The following is a 20,433-nucleotide window of genomic DNA, read 5'->3' as shown; positions in this document are numbered from 1 at the left end:
GAAATAAAAGTAATGTTTTAAATGTTTCATTTGCATCAAGACCTCTGTTGAACTAACAGGCATGTTGTATGGTTATGTATTTTTCAGAAAATGGAGTTTTACATATTAAAAATATAGTCCCATGTTTGGTGACTTCTAGAAAAATTAATGTATTCAAGGTCTAAATTCATTATGCAATAGCAAAATGTTCAAGGACATAGATTACTAAGGGCAGGGAGATTTAGGTTTTAGTACTTATTCTACCATTTAATTACTCTATGACCTTGCTTTCTTCAATGGTAAAAAAGGGAAAATAAATGATGCCACCTGATGGGATTTCTGTGAGAATTAAATATGATAATGCATATAAGGCATGCAACATCTACAAAATAGCAACGTGTGTACCTTGTTCTAATATCTGCCCAATAATTAGAAGTATCATTAGCTCACATTGCCTAACTCTTGTATTTCTTTTTAAGCAGAAATATTTGAATATATGAGGCCTGATAGGAATTTTGGAAGATGATTTAAGGAACTTAAAAAATTGCAGATGGAGAAAACAAAGTCATGACAATAATACCAATCTATATAGGTGAAAAGGAACAAAGTCACAAGATGCCCCTTTCACAGTAAGGTATCAATAAACTGGCATAGTATGCTAATTTTTGCTTTGGATGGAAGAAACATAGCACTCATTTTCAGCATGCTAAGGAGGACTTATGGAAATGAGCACTGTCTTTACATCCATTGAGCATTCTATCCAATTAAATTCAGAGGAGGGAAGAAGCTTCTTAGAAATAATTATATTTGGCTATAATAAGTGAATATATGCAATGTGATGAATATTCATACATACAAAAGTTTGTAGGAATGTAAAAAAGCTAGAGAATCTTTAGCTTTTGTTTTTTAATTGCCTTTAAGTGCATGCTAAAGTATAGATGGATTCTCTAGGTCAGTGGTCTCAATGTGGGGCAATTTTGCCCTCCACGGGACATCTGGCAATGTCTAGGGACATTTCTGAATGTCGCAACTAGAGAAGGAGGATACTCCTGGCATCCAGAGAGTGTACTCCAGAGATGCTATTTAACACTCTACAATGATGCATAAGAAAGCTCTACAATAAAGAATCATCTGGCTCCAAATACTGTAATGCTGAATTTGACAAACTGCTCTAGGCTAAGAACTATGCAAGGCCAAATGGATTTACCCTGGAAGAACACTGGGCAGGCCCTAAGACATTATATGCTTGAGGTCAGTATAACCAATCTTCCCACTTCTGTGTTAAATCCATGTTAATGAACAATAAGTTGAAGTATAAAAATAAATAAAAAATAAAACTGAACAGAATACGGAGACTTTAGTTTACAAAGCAGTGTGCATACTTGACTTATTGGGAAATTCGGTGTGGAAGTGTCTGGACTTACACATTGAAGAGGGCAAGCATCTCCATTAAGACTTTGATCATCCAAATGAATAGGGGTTTCTGGCTCTGGATTTCTTAAGCAGCATCAATTCCCACACATGAACAATACATTGAGCAACAGTGGCATGGGCCTAATTAAGGCATCGTTCCCAAGCAAAAAGGTACAAGTATAATCTTTGGAGCTTTATTTTCTATTCCCAAGGAATTGAAAATCTACTCCACCTATCAAGGAAAATATTTTCTTCCACAAGTGCCCCTACACAAACTCTAAAGAAGCTAAATAAGATGTTATAGATTTAAATGCAGATAATGCTCAAATACTAAAAAATGTATATAAAGGATTTTACTTTGAAGCTTTTGATTCTGTACTTGCTGTCATCTTGGCGCTGCTGAAGAGAATGTCGGGGAGACATGGATTTAGAGTATCTTCCATCAATTCTCTCAGATGAACTGCAGGAATCCTAGAAAAAACAATAAAGGGTCTAAACTGGTACAAAAGAAATTAGTGCTTGAAACCAGAGTAAGAAAGTATCAACATGTAGATAATAAATAATTACAGGCACTTAGAGAAATAAATGAGGGAAAAACTGGCCCCCAAAGAAAGAGAAGAAAATGGTCAATGTGGGTGCTACCATAGAAACAAAATAAGTGAGGGCAAGCATTGTAGTGTAGTGGGTAAAGCCAATGGAAGTGACACCAGCATCCAGTATGGGCACCTGTTAAGAGTCCTAGATGCTTCACTTCCGATTCAGCTCCCTGCTAATGTACCTGGGAGAGCAGCGGAAGATGGTCCAAGTGTTTGGGACCCTGCACCCATGTGGGAGACTCAGAAAAGCTCCTGGCTCCTGCCTTCAGCCTGGCCCAGCCTTGGTTGTTGTAGCCACTTGGGGAGTGAACCAGTGGATGGAAGACTCTTTGTGTCTTTCTAACTCTGCCTTTCAAATAAATAAAATAAATCTTAAACAGGTGCCACATTGGTTTTATTTGGATTTTTCTCACAACTAGTACCCAAAGCAATGAGGAATGAATGATACCAATTATCTGGAAGAAAAACATGATTTGAGTTGTCCAAAGATGCTCATTAATGATGCCAGGTCACTTCTGGATGTTCTATACTTGGCATCAAAATATTCTCTTAGTTAATAAAGGGAGGGGCTTTAAAATTAAGCTCCTTTACTTAATTATGCTCAACCAATATTCTATTATGGAAAATTTTTAAACTTAAGGGTAAATCATTTACCTTCGTAATCACAGAAAGATTCAGGTAAAAGAGAAATTATGCAAAGAAAGATTCCCAGGGCTATCCTTTTTATTTTCCTTTTTGTTTTTTGGGTGAGGAAGGAATCCAGTATAGTTTCTATACCCAATTATTGAGAAAATTATTTTTTGAGTTAGGGAGAAAATAGGAAAAAATGAGGGTAACTAATTTTGGTATGTAAGAAAAGTCATATATGGCTTTAGTATTTTTTATAGTCCCAAGGAACCTTAAACTTTCCAAATGTCCAAGTTTGAAGGAGTACTGGAATTCCATACTTCTCATTTTTATTTAAAAATGGACAAAACTCCTAAAGTCCAGGCAAGTTGCAAACAATTTGTCTAGAAGCAGGCAATTTGTTGCAGAGTGGGTTGTAACCCAGTGGCATTACCTTTCCACTGTATCAAATATTTAATGTTGAAATGTAGGATTATAAAGTGCAATCACTTTCAAAATGAGGTAAAAAATGAAGGGAGAGGTAAAGGGACGAGGTGGTAGAGACAGGTGATAGAGGAGGTGACAGACGTTTGAGCACATTAAACATGCAAACAGTCAAGCCTATTTACATAAGGTAAGGTTTGCACCGAGAGTCATCAATAAGAGTACTATTATTGGGGCCGGCGCTGTGGCACAGCAGATTAATGCACTGGCCTGAAGCGCCGGCATCCCATAAGGGCACCGGTTCTAGTCCTGGATGCACCTCTTCCGATCCAGCTCTCTGCTATGGCCTGGGATAGCAGTGGAAGATGGCCCAAGTCCTTTGGGCCCCTGCAACCGCATGGGCAACCCAGAGGAAGCTCCTGGCTCCTGGCTTTGGATTGGCACAGCTGGGGAGTGAACTAGCGGATGGAAGACCTCTCTCTCTGTCTCTACCTCTTTGTAACTCTTTCAAATAAATAAAATAAATCTTTAAAAGAAAGAGTACTATTAGAAATATGCATGTGAAATGCGCAATATATTTTTACATATGTATTAGTGATGTCAGTCACTGTGAGCAGGAAACGTAGAGATAACAGTGTTCAAGTTCTCATTTTATGGAAGAGAAGCTAGCCAAGGGGACATTTTGTTTGGTGAATGCACTTAGAGCAGCCCTGGCTGCTGCAGTTATCTGGGGAGTGAACCAGTAGATGAACAATCTCTCTGCTTCTTGAATAAAATATCCTGAAAATTAGAAATTACACACATTGTACATTATACAAGTATATGCATCTACAGGCTTCCCGGATTAGACCTTGTCTGGCAGAAGTAGATGGCAGGCTTATTTGCTTTACATATCTCTTCCATGAGGATCTCTAAAATTTTTAGCATGTAAATCTACATATACAATTAATTTGGCTTGATAATAAAATGTTTTGTGATTAGAGCTCAAGCAACAAATGGGATGTGATACAAAATCTAAAACTATGTAAATCTAAATATATGTATCATAGTATAGGGATAATCTGATAAGCATCCTATCCCTAAAACAAACAGTACTGCAGCAATTTCTAAAAAAGGTAACACATAAATTAAAACAGCTAATCATCAATGTAATACATAACTTATTGTAATTCTTAGGTTTTTACAAATTATTGTTAAAGATTTAGGGGAACAAAAGAGTTCCTAGTAGCAGGAAAAGTATTTTTTCTATACTGCACTAACAGAAAAGAAGTTTTGCTATTTTCAATCCTGACCTCACAACTGTTAATAAACTCTGATGAGATGAAGTGTTAAAGTCCCCAGTGTTTTTTGGTCCTTCTTGCCTCCCTACAGTTTTCTTTGCACATCAGGAAGATGTCAAGTTTCCTCATTCAGACAAAAATACTAAAACAGACAAGCCAACTCTTTCTCACTCTGAAGTCTTTGAAATCTTCTAGGAGGCTCAGTTTCTCAGGCACAGACTCCAGATGGTCCAAGGCCACTCGGGTACTCTGGAAAAAAAAAGATACCAAATATTATAAAAATAATTAATGCTCTCAGAATGCAAATATGAAATGAAGATATACCTCTGGTATAAGTATTTCAAACTGTACACTTAAGAGAATCAAATAAGAACAGATATAATAGTTACATGTTTTCTCTTTAAATCAAAAGAATCATTTGCTTTCAAAAAGTATATGAGATATATTTGCAAGATTGATTCAACTATAACGATACTTCTGGGATAACTGCTTTCATCTGACATGTATTAAACTTCCTATGGAGCATTTTCATATCAATATTAGTTTATGAACCTGCTTCAGCAAACATCAGAAATAAACTACAATATGATAAATAGATGAATCTGCAGTTACGTACTACAGTTTATTAGACATCCCCAAATGCTGCCATTATAAAGAGCCCTATTTAAAAAAAAAAAAAAACTTATTTGAAATTCAGAGAGAGAGAAAGAGAAAGAGAAAGAGAGAAAGAGAGAGAGAGAGAGAGAGAGAATCTTCCACCCACTGGTTCACTTTACAGATGGCTACAATGCCCAGGGCTGAGCAAGGCCAAAGACAGGAGCCAGAAACTTTATACCCATCACCCACATGGGTGGCACGGGCCCAAGCACTTGGGCCATGTTCCACTGCTTTTGCCAGGTTATTGGCATGAAGCTGGAGAGCTGTATTGGAAGTGGAGCAACTGGGACTTGAACTGGCTCCCATATGGGACACTGGCATCGCAGATGGAGGCCTTAACCACTATGCCACAGTGCCAGCCAGAAAAGAGTTCTAAGCAATTATCTTAGTTAAACAGGAAATGGGAAGTGGTTTGCTGAAGACTTGGGAAGAAATACCCAAAATTAAAACAGGGACATAAGACCCTGCTGATTATGAATATCAATAACTTATTATATGCAGTCTTTAATTAGCTTGTCACTATTATACTTAATTTTGTTGTATGATCACTGAGAAAAAGGTAGAAACATCTCACTTATTTGTTTGAAATGTTCTATCTATCTAGCTATCTATCTATCTATCTGAAATGGAGGGAGGAAATTAGGGAAGGGGAGAGGAGAGAAAGCTCTTCTACCCTCTGTTTCACTCCCCAAATGATTGTATCAGCCAGGGCTGGCCTAGGCTGAAGTCAGGAGCCCAGAACTCCACCTGAGTCTACCACATGGGTGGCAGGGACCCCAACTGAGTCATCTTCTGCTGCTTCCCAGGATACACTCTGGCAGGATGCTGGATCAGAAGGGGAGGCAGGACTGGAACTCAGGGTCTCCAACATGGGATGTGGGAATTCCAGTCTGTGGTTTAACTGCTGTGCCAAGCAATATGCACAGATGCCACCATTTTAAAATCAAAGTTGTGTCTGTTGTTTCTTCAAGTCCATAAAGTCTGCTTTTTCAAAGTCCATTTAAAGGATTTAGTACTTTTCCCCCTTCTGCTTAACATTTTTTTAAATTCTGCTGCAGGTAATCTTTTAAACTTTCATGTACCTTAAATGTCTTCATTTAATTTTTTCATATATAGCAAAGATTCATTAAAATGACACATTTCTTAATATAGGCCACAACATGTAGTTTTAGGAGAGCAAGTAGTTTTACCTACCACACATACTATATTAATTCAAATAATAAAATTCCAGATTTTCTCAAGGATTATATTGATTCTTGAACAATAAAACAACAATCAGTGTTCTGATGATTTTAAAGAACAGTTTTATACATTAATAAAATTCTCTTCATAAACACTGATACTGACTTGTAATATTAAAAATTCTATTTTCTTTTTATCCCATAATTTTTCTCATTCAGAATGGATTCTCTGATGAGAACTGAATACATTAAGTTCATTTGGTTCTCAAAATTCAACAAGTGATCTCTTCCTACTATAAAATGTAGCATGTTATGCAAATATGTCAATGAAAACTGTCACATAATCAGGTGACTACATGACACCATGTTATTTCTTGCATGTGATCACATACTTGTTTATTCTATTTTTATAGATATTTAAATGGCTACATTTTTGTGAGTGAACATTGAAATCCTCCTTGCTTCCTTCTTTCTTGACTGCAGTTACACTGACACCTTCTCCCTCCATGACTGCATTCACTGCTCTATATACTTTCTGCATCATTTATTTCAGCTGTGGCTTACTTTACATTCAATTTATGTGTTGCTTCCAAATATCTTTCACAGCATTAGGAATACTTTCTGGCCCATATGCCTCACCTTCAGCCCTGTCTTCTAGTCAATTAACTGCAAATGTATACCTTTATATATCATAGCAAGGCCCACAAGACATAGATGCATACATCTTGTTCTCCAGGAGTTTTTAACTAACTGGGGAGAAAAACATACATATGTAAAATATCTAAGAACTACACAAAGAAAAAAATTGATTTATTTTAATGAAACTGCATGCAAGAATGCTGAGATTTCCAGGTTATGAGTAAAAAATAAAGTATAAAATCAGTAAGACAGTGAGTTCAGGCCTGCAGGCATTCTCAGGTCTCATGATATGATTTCAAGATTAAGTAATATTTTGGGGAGTACATTTTCTTTTGGTCTCTGTCTGGGTGAGTGTAAGTTTGCTTAAAACTACTACTTTGGCATACAGTCTTAAGAGTAAGCATAATATCACTGCAATCTTGTTTTTTTTTTTTTTTTCCAACATGACATTGGCTGTTTACAGTCTGCCACATTACTCATCATTTCAAGTTCACACTTCCCCAAAACTAAGAATTCTATAGATTTAGCAGACAAATAGTCTAAAATAAGGGACTTGTTGGCTTTCAAAAATGCCACGAGGATCTATAGCATAACAGCTCTTAGGGGAGAATGCCAGTGAATTAAGCATAATGGAAATTAAGTTGTTTAATTTTTTTTCCGTCTTACACAATCTAATGTTTAAATCACCCAGTTCCAACTGTTCAAACTGAGGGAGAAAAATTTTAAGTTAATTTCAATAATGGCACCAGCAAATGACAGGGTGTTTAATTTGTTTGTAATTTTCCTAATCATATTTTTTAGGATACAAAAGGGTTTGTTTTTCTTACAAAAAGGTTACGGGACACTAAATTTCATATCAAATGTGAAAACAAAGAAAAAGTCACAATTAAGTCTGCATTTCACAAAGAACCAATGCACTGTGTGTATTTGGTTTACTGCAGAAGCTTAATGAGGTGGGACTTCCACTGGTCTAGAAGTAGAAGCAAAGCAAATAGTCAGTTAATCCTAACTCTGGTTAGCAGCATAAAAAAAGACTGAAACATTAAAATGGAATTCAATTTTGAATACATTTCTTGATCCTCACATCACCGTAGGCGGTAGATACTATTATTATCACCATTATATAGATGAGGCAATCGAGAACCAGAGAGTGTGAATAACTTCCTCAAAACACGTGGTGGCAAAACTGGGATGCACATCCAAGCAGTCTGACTGCAGAAGAGGCAGTGTCTTTATTACAAAAATATTTTCATGGCAAATCATCAGCTAAAATGCAGCACATAGCAACCAGAAACTGTAATTGTGAGTGCTTTATAGAAGTTCCTAATCCCTTTCTAATTATCACCTCTCAGCAGTTAGATTTTGAAGATATGTGCTTGGTGAGCTCATTTCTGGGAGACAAACTATAAGATGCAACCACGAAGAATTTCATATTGACTGAATGAAGACAAAGGCAGAGTTACCATGTTCTAATAAACTCATTGATTCTTAACCTCTTTATTACAAATCCTGAGGGAAGAGTTTGTTGTTTGATGCATTTTTTTCCAGATTTAAATCAAGACCAAGTGATAAGGCAACAATGAAATTAAAACCTCCTGTCTGTAAGGGTCTGTGGTGTTTGCACCTACAGAGCTGTTCAGATACCTGTTGACAAGGGCAGAGAGGAAGCCGCCAGTTTTACCTTTCCAAAATTTCAACACACACCAAACTCTTACGGAGTTGAGTAGTTTGTACTCATCCACTGTACATTTTTTCGTTAGTCACTCCCTTGTTTCGGACTACAGGGAAGCTGAATAATAACAGAGTATGACATTGTGAGTAGCACTAATTAGGAATTAAAGGGGGGTGCACTGCGATTTTTAGATTCTTATCTCCTGCAGAGAAAATTTAAGGAACATCTTTCATCAAAGGCTTCTTTTAGGACTTGTATTTCTTTTTATAAGAATGCTCACATGCTATTCTTATTAACACATAGCAATCGTCATTTTTGTATAGTGCTATGGAAATCACATGTTTTGGTGTTTAGACAATAAATATAGGAGATGCCATCAATGTTTTAAAAAAAATGTGTATATGTTTTTGGCACCGCACACATGTTAAACAAACCAGGTTATGAAGCGGTTTATTTGGGCTTGAAAATGTAATTCTGTTTCACTTGGAAAAAGATCCACTGTCAAACTTCCCTGACAAATGCCTGAAAAGTGGTGAAAGGTCCTGAGTAAACACGTTTCAGGGAGAGGAAGGGTGAGATCATAACAAGGACAGACTGTATGCCTTTTTACTGGTCGTACCTTGATCCAGCACAGCTGTTTTGGCTTCAAAAGGCCCTATTTTCATTCAGATGGTGTAAGGCACTCACTGGAACCAAACCCAACAGTAGCAAGAATAGGCCTACAAAGTCACATTGTGGAGGCATGCCTTTAAAGAGTCCCTGTGCTTAAAGGTGTGCGGACTTGGAAGAACTGAAAAGTCTTCAGCAGTTCTTAAACTGTACTGTAAAACAGATCTAAAGAGTAGACAGCTGGGGCCGGTGCTGTAGTGTAGCGGGTAAAGCCTCCACCTGCAGTACGAGCATCCCATATGGACAGTGGTTTGAGACCTGGCTGCTCCACTTTCAATCCAGCTCTCTGCTATGGCCTGGGAAAGCAGTGAAGATGGCCCAAGTGCTTGGGCCCCTGCACCCACATGGGAGACCCGGAAGAAGCTCCTGGCTTCTGGCTTTGGATGGGTGCAGCTCTGGCTGTTGTGGCCAACTGGGGAGTGAATCAGCAGATGGAAGACCTCTGCCTCTCTGTAACTCTGCATTTCAAATAAATAGATAAATCTTTAAAAAAGAAAAAAAAAAAAAGAGTGGACAATCACTTAGAAACACTTACATGTATCTTCAGAATAGAGAGTACACATGGTTTGTTGAGTTGAAATGCTAGTTAACGTGGCACCAGGACATCAGTGTCTGCTGATGCTAAAATATAGAAGCATATTCCCTAACAAATTATATATTTGCATTCATGTAGTAATATGCTACTCAAAATCCTTTCTTGAAAGCATTACAAAATTTCAGAATATGTTGCATTTCTTCATTGGGAAACCTGGCTGCAGAAGGCTTTCAAGGTATTTTACAGCTCTGAATTGTAGTAATTTTTAAGAGAAGACTTTTTTGAAACACAGAATCTGTCACTTCAGATTATTACTTTCTTAAAAATACACAAATCAAATTATAAGTTACAGTCAACTTGTTATCTATTATTAGCTTAAAGAGATAGAGTATTATTCGCCAGGTGAGTGATTTGAGGGATTTTTTGATTCAGTACGAAAACATCAAGAATGAATTCAATGAGAAAGGAAGACAGACAATAAAGAAACATATCTCTTCCTTTGAGTTTTTTGAAATTGTTTCCTTAAATATTGTTCTTACCACTCCTTGACACAGAGGAAAAATAACAAAGCCAAATGTGGATTAGGTTGGAGTTCTCAATATGTGCTGAACAAGAAATTAGGCATTTTTTAATGGTTTATAAAGAAACCACGAGAGCCAAAATCTAACTAAAATCACTATGTTTCTTTCTTTCATTTTTTTTTTTTTTTTTTTTGGACAGGCAGAGTTAGACAGTGAGAGAGAGAGACAGAGAGAAAGGTTTTCCTTTTTCTGTTGGTTCACCCCCCAAATGGCAGCTACGGCTGGCATACTGTGCCGATCCGAAGCCAGCAGCCAGGTGCTTCCTCTGGTCTCCCATGCGGGTACAGGGCCCAAGCACTTGGGCCATCCTCCACTGCCTTCCTGGGCCATAGCAGAGAGCTGGCCTGGAAGAGGAGCAACAAGGACAGAACTGGCACCCCAACCGGGACTAGAACCCGGAGTGCTGGCGCCGCAGGCGGAGGATTAGCCTAGCAAGCCGCAGCGCCAGCCCACTAATTTTCTTTTTCTTTTCTTTTCTTTCTTTTTTTTTTTTTTTTTTGACAGGCAGAGTGGATAGTGAGAGAGAGAGAGAGAGAGAGAGAGAGAGAGAGAGAGAGAGAGAGGTCTTCCTTTTTGCCGTTGGTTCACCCTCCAATGGCCGCTGAGGCTGGTGCATCTCACTGATCCGAAGCCAGGAGCCAGGTGCTTCTCCTGGTCTCCCATGCGGGTGCAGGGCCCAAGGAGTTGGGCCATCCTCCACTGCTTTCCTGGGCCATAACAGAGAGCTGGACTGGAAGAAGGGCAACCGGGATAGAATCCGGCGCCCAAACCGGGACTAAACCGGGTGTGCTGGCGCCGCAAGGCAGAGGATTAGCCTGTTAAGCCACAGTGCCAGCCCCCACTGTTTTTCTTAAAATTCAAAATTAGAAGAAACCAAAAGCAAAAGAAACCGAGGAACATTTGAAAAAAAAAATAAATTAAATAGGATCACGTGTTAATAATGACCAAACATTACAAGCAAGGGCTTCCTGGAAGAAGCCCTATTCAACTTCTGTGAGGCTGTCAGATGCTTCTAGATACACAAGTCCCAAACACGTGTTCTCAGCTGTATGAAAAACACTGGTCAGGTAGAAGGTAGGCTGACCTGGAGATCAGTATCACTGCTTTGTGGGTAGTCACAGTTCCAGGAATGTTACTTGCTTGTATTTTGTGGTTTTGCAAATATCACTTTGCCCTGCCTTTCAAAGCTTCAGTCTTTTATTTCCAAAATGGAGATAAATAATGATGGTCTTTATTATCCTGTGCCCACAGGGAGCTGTTATTATCAAGTAAGAGAGTGAATGTGAAAGTGCGCAGAAAATTGTCAACTATTTTCCAAATAGAAGACTTTTTTTAATGCTGCAACTGTGAGGTACTATAAATTCTGGTAACTCTCAAATAGAGAGGAGGTCAGTGACAATCTAATATTATAGCTAAAAAAAAAAAAAAAACAAAAAAAAACAGTCAACAGAGTACAAAGCAGAAACAAGTCAAATTTAATTAAAACCACATCCAATCTTTAGAAGTACATTTACTATTCTACCAACACCATTTAAAGCATAAAGGATAGAAGTCTAATGACACAAGCATTACTTGCGTGCCCACTGTGGCCCTGAGTAGGAGAAATGTTCCCTTCATTCTACTTACCTGGCTAACATTCCACTCTCCTTCCCAACATTATCAAGCATACAGAAAAATCTCAAAATATTTACAGAGATCACCCATATTCCTGCCATCCGGGCATATCATTAATTCTAGCTGATTATTTGTATATTTTTTAAATGAGAAATTTAATACAATGACACGCACAAGTTTTCAGGGAACCCATTTTTGTAGCACGGCTTAGTCACCACTTCCTCAGGGAAAGTTCCCCTGTATCCCCAGATTCTGACAAACAAGCCCTCCATCGTCTCATGAGCCTTACTTTGGTAACACACACCTGAGGCTAAGACTGTTTCTGTGACGGATGAGTTTGTTGTCAGGACTAGTCAACAGGTACCATGAGGGTAGAACATGGATCCCCACATGCTATCCAGTGGCTGCCACAGGACAAATGTCTGCTAAGTACCTCTTAAACAAATGAATGACTATTATCGAATGAAGGAAACACATTTGCTCAATCTGCAGATGTAAACTGAATGCCTAATGCATATCTGATACTGCCAGAGATATACAAATGAGGCAAAAAGCTCTGTCCTAAAGGGACTTAGATTTTAATGGGGCAAACTAATACATTCATAAAATGTGAGGTTGCCTTAAATGCTCTGAATAAAGCCAGGTAAAGCAGTGGGGAGCAATGGGGTTGCTACTGCAGGTTTAATGGTGATAAGTGACTACCTCTGACCAGATGCTTCTGGAGCTGAATGGAGAAGAGGGACTGACTCATGAGAATCCCTGGGGGAGAGGGCCTGGAACTGCATACACTGAGGTCAAAGGACTTCCAGCCACTGTGGCAATGAACTGCAAAGAATCTGGGTACATGCTTGGGGCACGACCTTAGAGTCTTTCAGGTCCCAGCCAAGCTTTTGTCTTTAATTGCAGCATGCTGGTAGGTCTTGTGACTCTTCAAAGAAATATTCTAGATGTCATGTGGAAAACAGACTGCTAGCCTCTTACCATGGATCGTGACAAGAACATGAGAACTTTGGGACTGTTTGGGAAGGCAAGGTGGCACCTGCCCTGCTCAGCCCACAGCTAGGGGCCTGCTGAGCAGCCATAGGAACTCTGGGACCCACCTCAATGGCCAGGGCATGGAGTCCTGTGAGAAATTTATTGGGGAAAACATACAGAAACTGCAAAAGGCCAACGGCACCATAGCAAATACCTCTGATTCACCCCAAATATTCTTATACCCCTATAATATGCACTGTTACTATAAACCTCTGAAAATGACCTAAATATTCACATAACACCTTCTCTAATTATAACATATAATTTTTACTTAAAATATCCTCCTGTTTAGGATGCAGTAGAGAGTATCACTGACTAGAAATCAGAAGATACAAAGTTATAACTCAAATTTGCCATAACCAGATGTAGGCAAGCCTCAGTCCCAAGCCAGGAAAATGGGGAAGTAGGATCGGAACATCTCTAACAGTATTTGTGGGTCTGTTCTTAGTCTATACTTACTTTAATTTCTTCCCACAGGAGGGCAGAATCTGATTTTTAAGCTTAAAGGATTGGAAAGAGTATGTAAAAAATGGCTTAATAAAGAGAAAGTAAACTATAGGGAAGACTGCAGGGCTCCTAGGGGTTAACATTTAACCAAGAACACCTGCAGTAAAGAATAACCTTCACTATTCTACCGCAGGAAGTCAAACTAAAAACTATGTAAGAAAATCAAGAAGAAAGACATATTTGCCTTCTTGAGTGTTTGCCCCATAAAATGACCAACTCTAAATATTCCTCACTTTGTATTTTTAGAAAAGATGCTTCCAAAACAAGCAAAGAAACTGTTTCTTTCTTTTTTTTTTTTTTACTTTATAACTGGTCTAACAAAAAAAGAAAAATGATTTCACACTTCTCCCCTTATCTAAATACTTGTCATTAGCTTCTGCTTCTAGTGACAAATGTCATTCCATACTTTGCTTCTGACCTGAAAGCTTCTGTGCCATCGTGACTTTGCACATGAAGGTCTGTCTGTCTGGAATGTTCTCTTACACACTGCTTAAATTAGCTCCTGATTCTCCTTCTGCAAGATTTGGCTTGATCTCCACCTCCTCTAACATGGCATTTCAGAGCACGCGCTCTTGAGCCCATCTGCTTGCTTTTACACACTGGGTTCGTCACCTGATGGCTATGTGTCCTTGGGGAAGTTCCAGATCTCATTGCACCAGGACTCAGTTTCCTTCTTTATAAATAGGGATGATAGTAATACCCATTGTGTAGAGTTATTGTAAGGATTAATTATATAAACTCGGGGAATTAGAGCAAAGACTGGTAGTAGTAAGCACTCAATAAGCGGTAGCTATTATTACCATAATACTAGTTGTTACCTTCTCCCCTGAACTCTGCATAAAATGCCCACTTTTCAACCTGCCTGTACACTTATCTATCCCCCAACACAAGTACAATTATTTCTTAAGTATGTGTTTACCTGTCACCTTCAATATGCCACAAATTCCTTAAACAAAATATTGTGTTTTTCCCTATATTTCCAAGGCACAGTAGTTGCTCTACACATGATGAATTTCAGTTTTCTGCAACAAAACTCATCATAAACAGACATATTTCAAATTTAGAAATATGGTGGAAAAACACAGTAAGATTATTTTTTAAATATACCATGTAAAAACATTTTGAGGGACAGCAAATATTTCTGACTTGAAATTAAAGAAATAATTGAAAGAAATGGAAGGAAAATGACAGCATGGTCAGGTTGCATTCAACAGTCTACACTGAATTAGCAAGGAGAGGAGAATGAAATCTTTTGTGGACCTCATGGGGTGGAGAAGAAGCATGTAAGTTGAACAGAAATCTGCTTCTTGCGAATGAGCAGAGAGGGACTTTGCCATGCCATGCAATGACGGGAACACCCAACGTAGAGTACACACAGAGAAATGCTGATCATTTCCCTGAAACCTGCAAAGCCCTTGCCCCAAAGTCCCAGCACATGCTAATGTAGCCAATCACATTTGTTTTGTCCATATTTAACATGGAACACAGTGTCCTGATACCGAACACTGATAAGGAAGAACTGTTGTGGCTGGGTAGGGGCCAGGCTAATTTACTTAAAAGCACCGTGGTGAGGGGAACATAATTAATCTTTCTGTTTGGAAAATAAAGTGCTATTTTCTTCGTAAGAGATGTCTTGTGCTTTCAAAGAGAATGACAAAACAAATTAATCATTTTCCATTACTCCACACACAGCCCTTGGATGTTGAAAGATCATGTGAACAGTTAATCCCCCTATATGAATGAGTTTCTGGTGACAGGCAGATCAGATCTAAATAGAAATCAGGCAAGGTATTTTATTTTTATCATTGTGGCTTTGAGACTTAATTCGAAAATAACTGAGACCAACTCTGCCTATATTTCTAAGGTTTTCTTTCATAATTAATCCTTTTTTGAACACTTAGATACACTATTTTGGATCTTATACAAAGCATTCCTCTGATGAAGCCTGCTAAAGCAGACAGAAGCAGAAACTATCAAGTATATTATAAAACCATGGAAAATCCAACTGAACTACCTTTAAAAGAATCTCCACAGCCAAGACCATATTCAGTACAAAGTACTAATAATTTAAAGTTACAGTAATACATTTGGACAGATACCTCATCTAAACAACTAATGCTAAAGATGAACCATAAGTAGGTTGCGCGAAATGCTTTGTTAAACTCTGTCCTGAATGGCTGAACAGAAGAGCTTATATGGGACTTATGGAGAACATGTCAGTATACATATGTATTCATGAAAAAAGCCAGGAGATGGATTTTCAACCACAGGCTGAGAAACATGGATCATGAAAACCAATGGGCACAATACAGTGGACAATGTTATTTGGTAAGCAAATTCATCAGATGTTTGCCACAACCAATTGTTTTCCTGAAACTTAATTGCTAGAAAGTTCTGCCCTCCAAATGAAAGCCATCCATTCATTCAACTGGACAACAATGAGGCCTTGTGGTCTGGTGGTTAGTATGAAAATGAGCTGATCTTGCCAAAAAAATTTGTAATTTTGAGCTTAGGCCTCCTCTCCCCACTTCATTTTAACATATTCAACTGAAATGAACAAGCTCTCTAGCCTTTACTAAATCCATCAAAAACTAGAAGTAGCCAAAACAACATGACTTTAAATTATGCTATGAAAATTGTACTGAAAATGTAAAGCATACTTTGAATTATGCTTTGAAAGTTGTTTTGAAAACTGTACTGAAAATGTACTGCATACTTTGGAAATTCAGGATTCCACAGAATCTTACCACATATATATTGGATGCAGTATTCAATCTTTACTTAACATATATTTATTAAGCATCTACTATGTTCAACTCATATCTAGAGTATTACAATCCCAGAGTGCTACAGCTGACATCTTTGGGTTCCTAAATGAAAATAAATCATTAAAGCTATTGAGAGAAATACGGATATTATATAGTAATTTTTCCTTAACCATTTTTTCCTTTAAAATTGAGAACTCTCAAGCATAGGGAGTGTCTTACTTAGGTTGACATGACAAAAAAAACTACAGATTGGGTGGCTTCAACAAACATTTATTTCTCATAGTTATAGAGGCTAAGAGGGGTCCAGCAGATCCCATGTCGGGTGAGGTATGGCTTTCTAGCTTTTAAGACAGCCACATTTTTGCTACACCTTCACGAAGACAAGAGAAAAAGAGACAGAGGCAGAATGGAGACAGAGGTAGAGGAAGGATCATCTCTCCAGTACCTTTGTCTGGAGATTAATGTGGACATTAATCTCATCTCATCTTCAGGGATCCATCCTCACAACCTCATATAAATGTAATAACTGTCCAAGAGGCCTACCTCCTAATTTCATTCCATTAGGGGTCAGGGTTTCAACATATGAATTTGGTGAAGATACAAACATGGAGTCCATAACAGGGATCAGGCCTTACTTACTGTTCTTTGAAACTATGATTTTAGTATATAACAGCTATGCAATAAATATTTATTAAATTTGGAATTGCAATTAGTTCTCAGCCATCAAGTTTATATATACATATATATATACTACATATATCACAATTTTTAAAAATAATAGCTAATGTGAGATCACATAATTTACATTTGATTTGTGAGGGACAGCACGCTGCCAAGTGAACATGGGTATATCAGAAATCTGGATTTCACTCTAAACGAAATGATGACTTTCCATTAATAATATCAGATTAAATGATAAATGTAGTCTACTTTTTCTTTTGAAAACTCATAATCCACACATTTTATTAGGCTATTCTAGGACAGGAAGTTCATGAGAATTACAAAACCAAATTTCAGTTATTTTATATCACCTCCTTGCTCCTAACTCCCAATCCCTTCTGGACTTTAGTTGGAGAATAAAGGTGAGAGTTTGTTCTACATTATTTCTAAGAAGATAAAGAAGTAACTATGCAGTAAGATACACAAAGCATTGCTTACCATAGCAAACTTTTAGAGGGAACTCAATATGTTAAAGGAACTTTCTGGAGATGCACATAAAATTCCTACTGGTAAATAATTTTCTTATCAGGAAAATTATTCACCAGCATTTACCATCTAGGCTCAATCTTTTTCGAAAATATATTTTAGTCATTTGATGAACAATTGAGACAATAAAGGGGCAGTAAAAAATCATTATCAAAAATTTTAATAATGATTTAAGCATATGACACATTCTCCTGATTTTGAAGGTATGAATGCATTGGACAGCTGAAAAATTCTTAATTACAAACCTAGAAAACACTCACTCAGTATATACTGATGTCAGAATTCAAAAATATTTCTACTGAGTCCTAGTTTATCACTACTTCTGGCTCATGCTTTCTGTGCTTTCATCTTCAAAACACAAGTCTTTTTAAAAACATGAGTCCTGCCGGCGCCGCGGCTCACTAGGCTAATCCTCCGCCTTGCGGCGCTGGCACACCGGGTTCTAGCCCCGGTCGGGGCACCGATCCTGTCCCGGTTGCCCCTCTTCCAGGCCAGCTCTCTGCTGTGGCCCGGGAGTGCAGTGGAGGATGGCCCAAGTCCTTGGGCCCTGCACCCCATGGGAGACCAGGAGAAGCACCTGGCTCCTGCCATCGGATCGGCGCGGTGCGCCGGCCGCAGCGTGCCTACCGCGGTGGCCATTGGAGGGTGAACCAACGGCAAAAGGAAGACCTTTCTCTCTGTCTCTCTCTCACTGTCCACTCTGCCTGTCAAAAGTTAAAAAAATAAATAAATAAAAATTAAAAAAAATAAAAACATGAGTCCTTTTAATTTATTTTAACTGACAAGACCATTCTGTTTACTAAAAATTTACAAGGTTTTTTTCACTTTTTAGAATTATATGCATCAACTGATTTTCTTTTCTATAACACCTTTTATTTCTTTTCTATAACACCTTTTATTTCTAATCTCTTGCTTTCAACATCTGCCCACTTTTGAACTGTATGACTTAAATTTTGGTGCACAATCACAGCCAAAGATGGAATGCTTTCACATTTTTATCGCAAAAATATTGAATGATTAGGTTAATATGTTTCAATGACTAATTGAATTAGAGTATCCTATTTCTTTTTGTCTTTAGAAACATACTCTTTATTCATTGATTCTTGCAATAATTCATCTATGTTATCATAATTGAAAATTCAAATTTTCTGTTTATTCAAATTCACCATAATATTTAGAATCTAGAGTGCCACAGTCTTTTATAATCATCTTATGAAGATTTAATAACAGAAATGTTTTTCTTTGTCACTTTCCTTCTCTTTGCAATTATTGAAGAAAATGAAAAAATCTGACTTTTCAATTTGTATTCAATGAAAGTAATAATTTTTAAAGGACTACAGAAGCTTTCTCATAGCTTCCTGAAAGATGATACAGATATTTTGTTAGGAAGCACTTCTTCATAGCATTACTACACATCTTGTGCTAGCTCTTGTCCCAGACTACTTTTTCAAGGATATCTGTACAACAAGCAGCCTCAGAAGACAGAGATAATATCATTTTCTGTGGGAAAGGTTGGTCAGGGGTTCTCATAGTTCCTAATGGTTCCTCATCTATAACATTAATGTGCAGTGTATGCCACTCTCACATGAATTCACTTCCTTATTAACCCTATGGGTTTTGTAGAGGAGTAGGAAGGTCAACCAATGCCATTATGCAGCTCATGCTGTGGCTTGGGTCTCTTATCTTGTGCCAGCATCTGTGAAAGTTTAATAGGCTAACTTGCTACTTTTAAGTAGGGTAAAATCTCAGATCCTTCAACAGTTCTTGGTATACTTTGGGTAATATAAGAAAAATGAAATATTATGTAAAAATTGTAATTTAGTTCACTTATAACAACAACCTTCAAGATAACCCCATCATTTCTCCATTTTACTGTTTTGTCTTTTCTAGCATAGTTAGGAACAATGAATGAATAATAATAAAATAATGTATAGAATAATGTTATAGTAAAATATCAATAAGATTACTAACATTCATTATACATCTGCAAGCAGAGAGATTTTTACTTTATTTTAAAAAAACAGTGATAATCTTGCTGTGTAACTTGTATCTTTTTAAAAGACTAGAAGTTAAAAAAGCAATACTTACAAAAAGAAATTAAAAAAAACAATAATGGGTCCAGCTGACTCTGATGATGACTAAATTATCCTGTAATACTCTCAACCTTTATAATTTCTGTTGGAATCTCTTCACCCTCTTCATTCCAAATGTCTCCTCCCTGTGGGCCACACAAAACCACTCTGGAGGGGTGTTATATAAAACCTGATGGAACTTCATGAAATACTTGTCCTATAAGATTTTGTAGAACTGTGTCTATAAGAAGAACCCATGCTTACCACTCAGGGTGTGTGTGTGTGTGTGTGTGTTTTTTTTTTTTTTTTTTTTTGCATGGAGTAGTTGGTTATCACATGTTGAATGGAGACACAAGCAATGAATACGACAAAATTGGAAGTTAACAAGAAAATAGTAAGAAGAAAACGGAGAAATGAGGAATAAGGGAGATACTTTACATAACTTTTAAAACTACTCATATAATTTCACATACACTGCTTTTGTAAATTGGTCAATTTGTTATAATCAGAGAATTGATCATTTAGTAAATTCATGACTGGGAAAAATGACTCTTGAAATTAGGTCTTATAAACTAAGATTTTAATAAAAAGTTAATCTGTAGATCTAAAAATATTAAGGAAATCAAGGAGAATAATGTTTGAGAAAAAAAATCTTGTGTTACTCTGGTACATTAGAAAGAAGGTGTACTGGAAAGAGAAAAAAAGATGTTATCAGTAGAAAAGATATGAAATTCAGTCAGTGGAAATGAGTAGGACTAAATCCAGTATAGATAAAGGCAGAATAACACCAGGCTTTAAACGATAAGCACTAAAGGCATATTCTAAAAGGACACATCGATGGTGGCCTAAATCAGTTATTCCCATGGCTGCACATTATTATCATCTGGTGAGTTTTAAACAATATTAATCCTACTCCAGGTTAGTCAAATCTTGGAGTGGGGAGTGTTGAATTAAAATCATTGGGGCTTTTTATGTAAAA

General features: G+C 37.4%; 1 protein-coding gene across 10 annotated transcripts in view; it reads right to left on the bottom strand.

The window, feature by feature from the left end:
* The window catches only part of CEP128 (centrosomal protein 128), a 620,584-nt gene that overhangs the window by 170,691 nt on the left and 429,460 nt on the right, over window positions 1–20,433 (bottom strand). For all 10 annotated transcript variants that reach the window (XR_009864818.1, XM_062181526.1, XM_062181524.1 and 7 more), the window contains 2 exons: window positions 4,490–4,567; window positions 1,750–1,863 (listed from right to left, as the gene is read on the bottom strand). Coding sequence is in view for 9 of the 10 variants with exons in the window: in XM_062181526.1 (XP_062037510.1) it covers window positions 1,750–1,863; window positions 4,490–4,567 (192 nt within the window). In the remaining variant the exon portion in view is untranslated. The remainder of the gene's footprint in view (window positions 1–1,749; window positions 1,864–4,489; window positions 4,568–20,433) is intronic.

The sequence above is a fragment of the Lepus europaeus genome, chromosome 22 (assembly GCF_033115175.1).
Source record: "Lepus europaeus isolate LE1 chromosome 22, mLepTim1.pri, whole genome shotgun sequence".
Lineage (NCBI taxonomy): Eukaryota > Metazoa > Chordata > Mammalia > Lagomorpha > Leporidae > Lepus > Lepus europaeus.
Note: the sequence above shows the minus strand (reverse complement) of the source record. Positions and strands in the feature narration are given on the sequence as shown.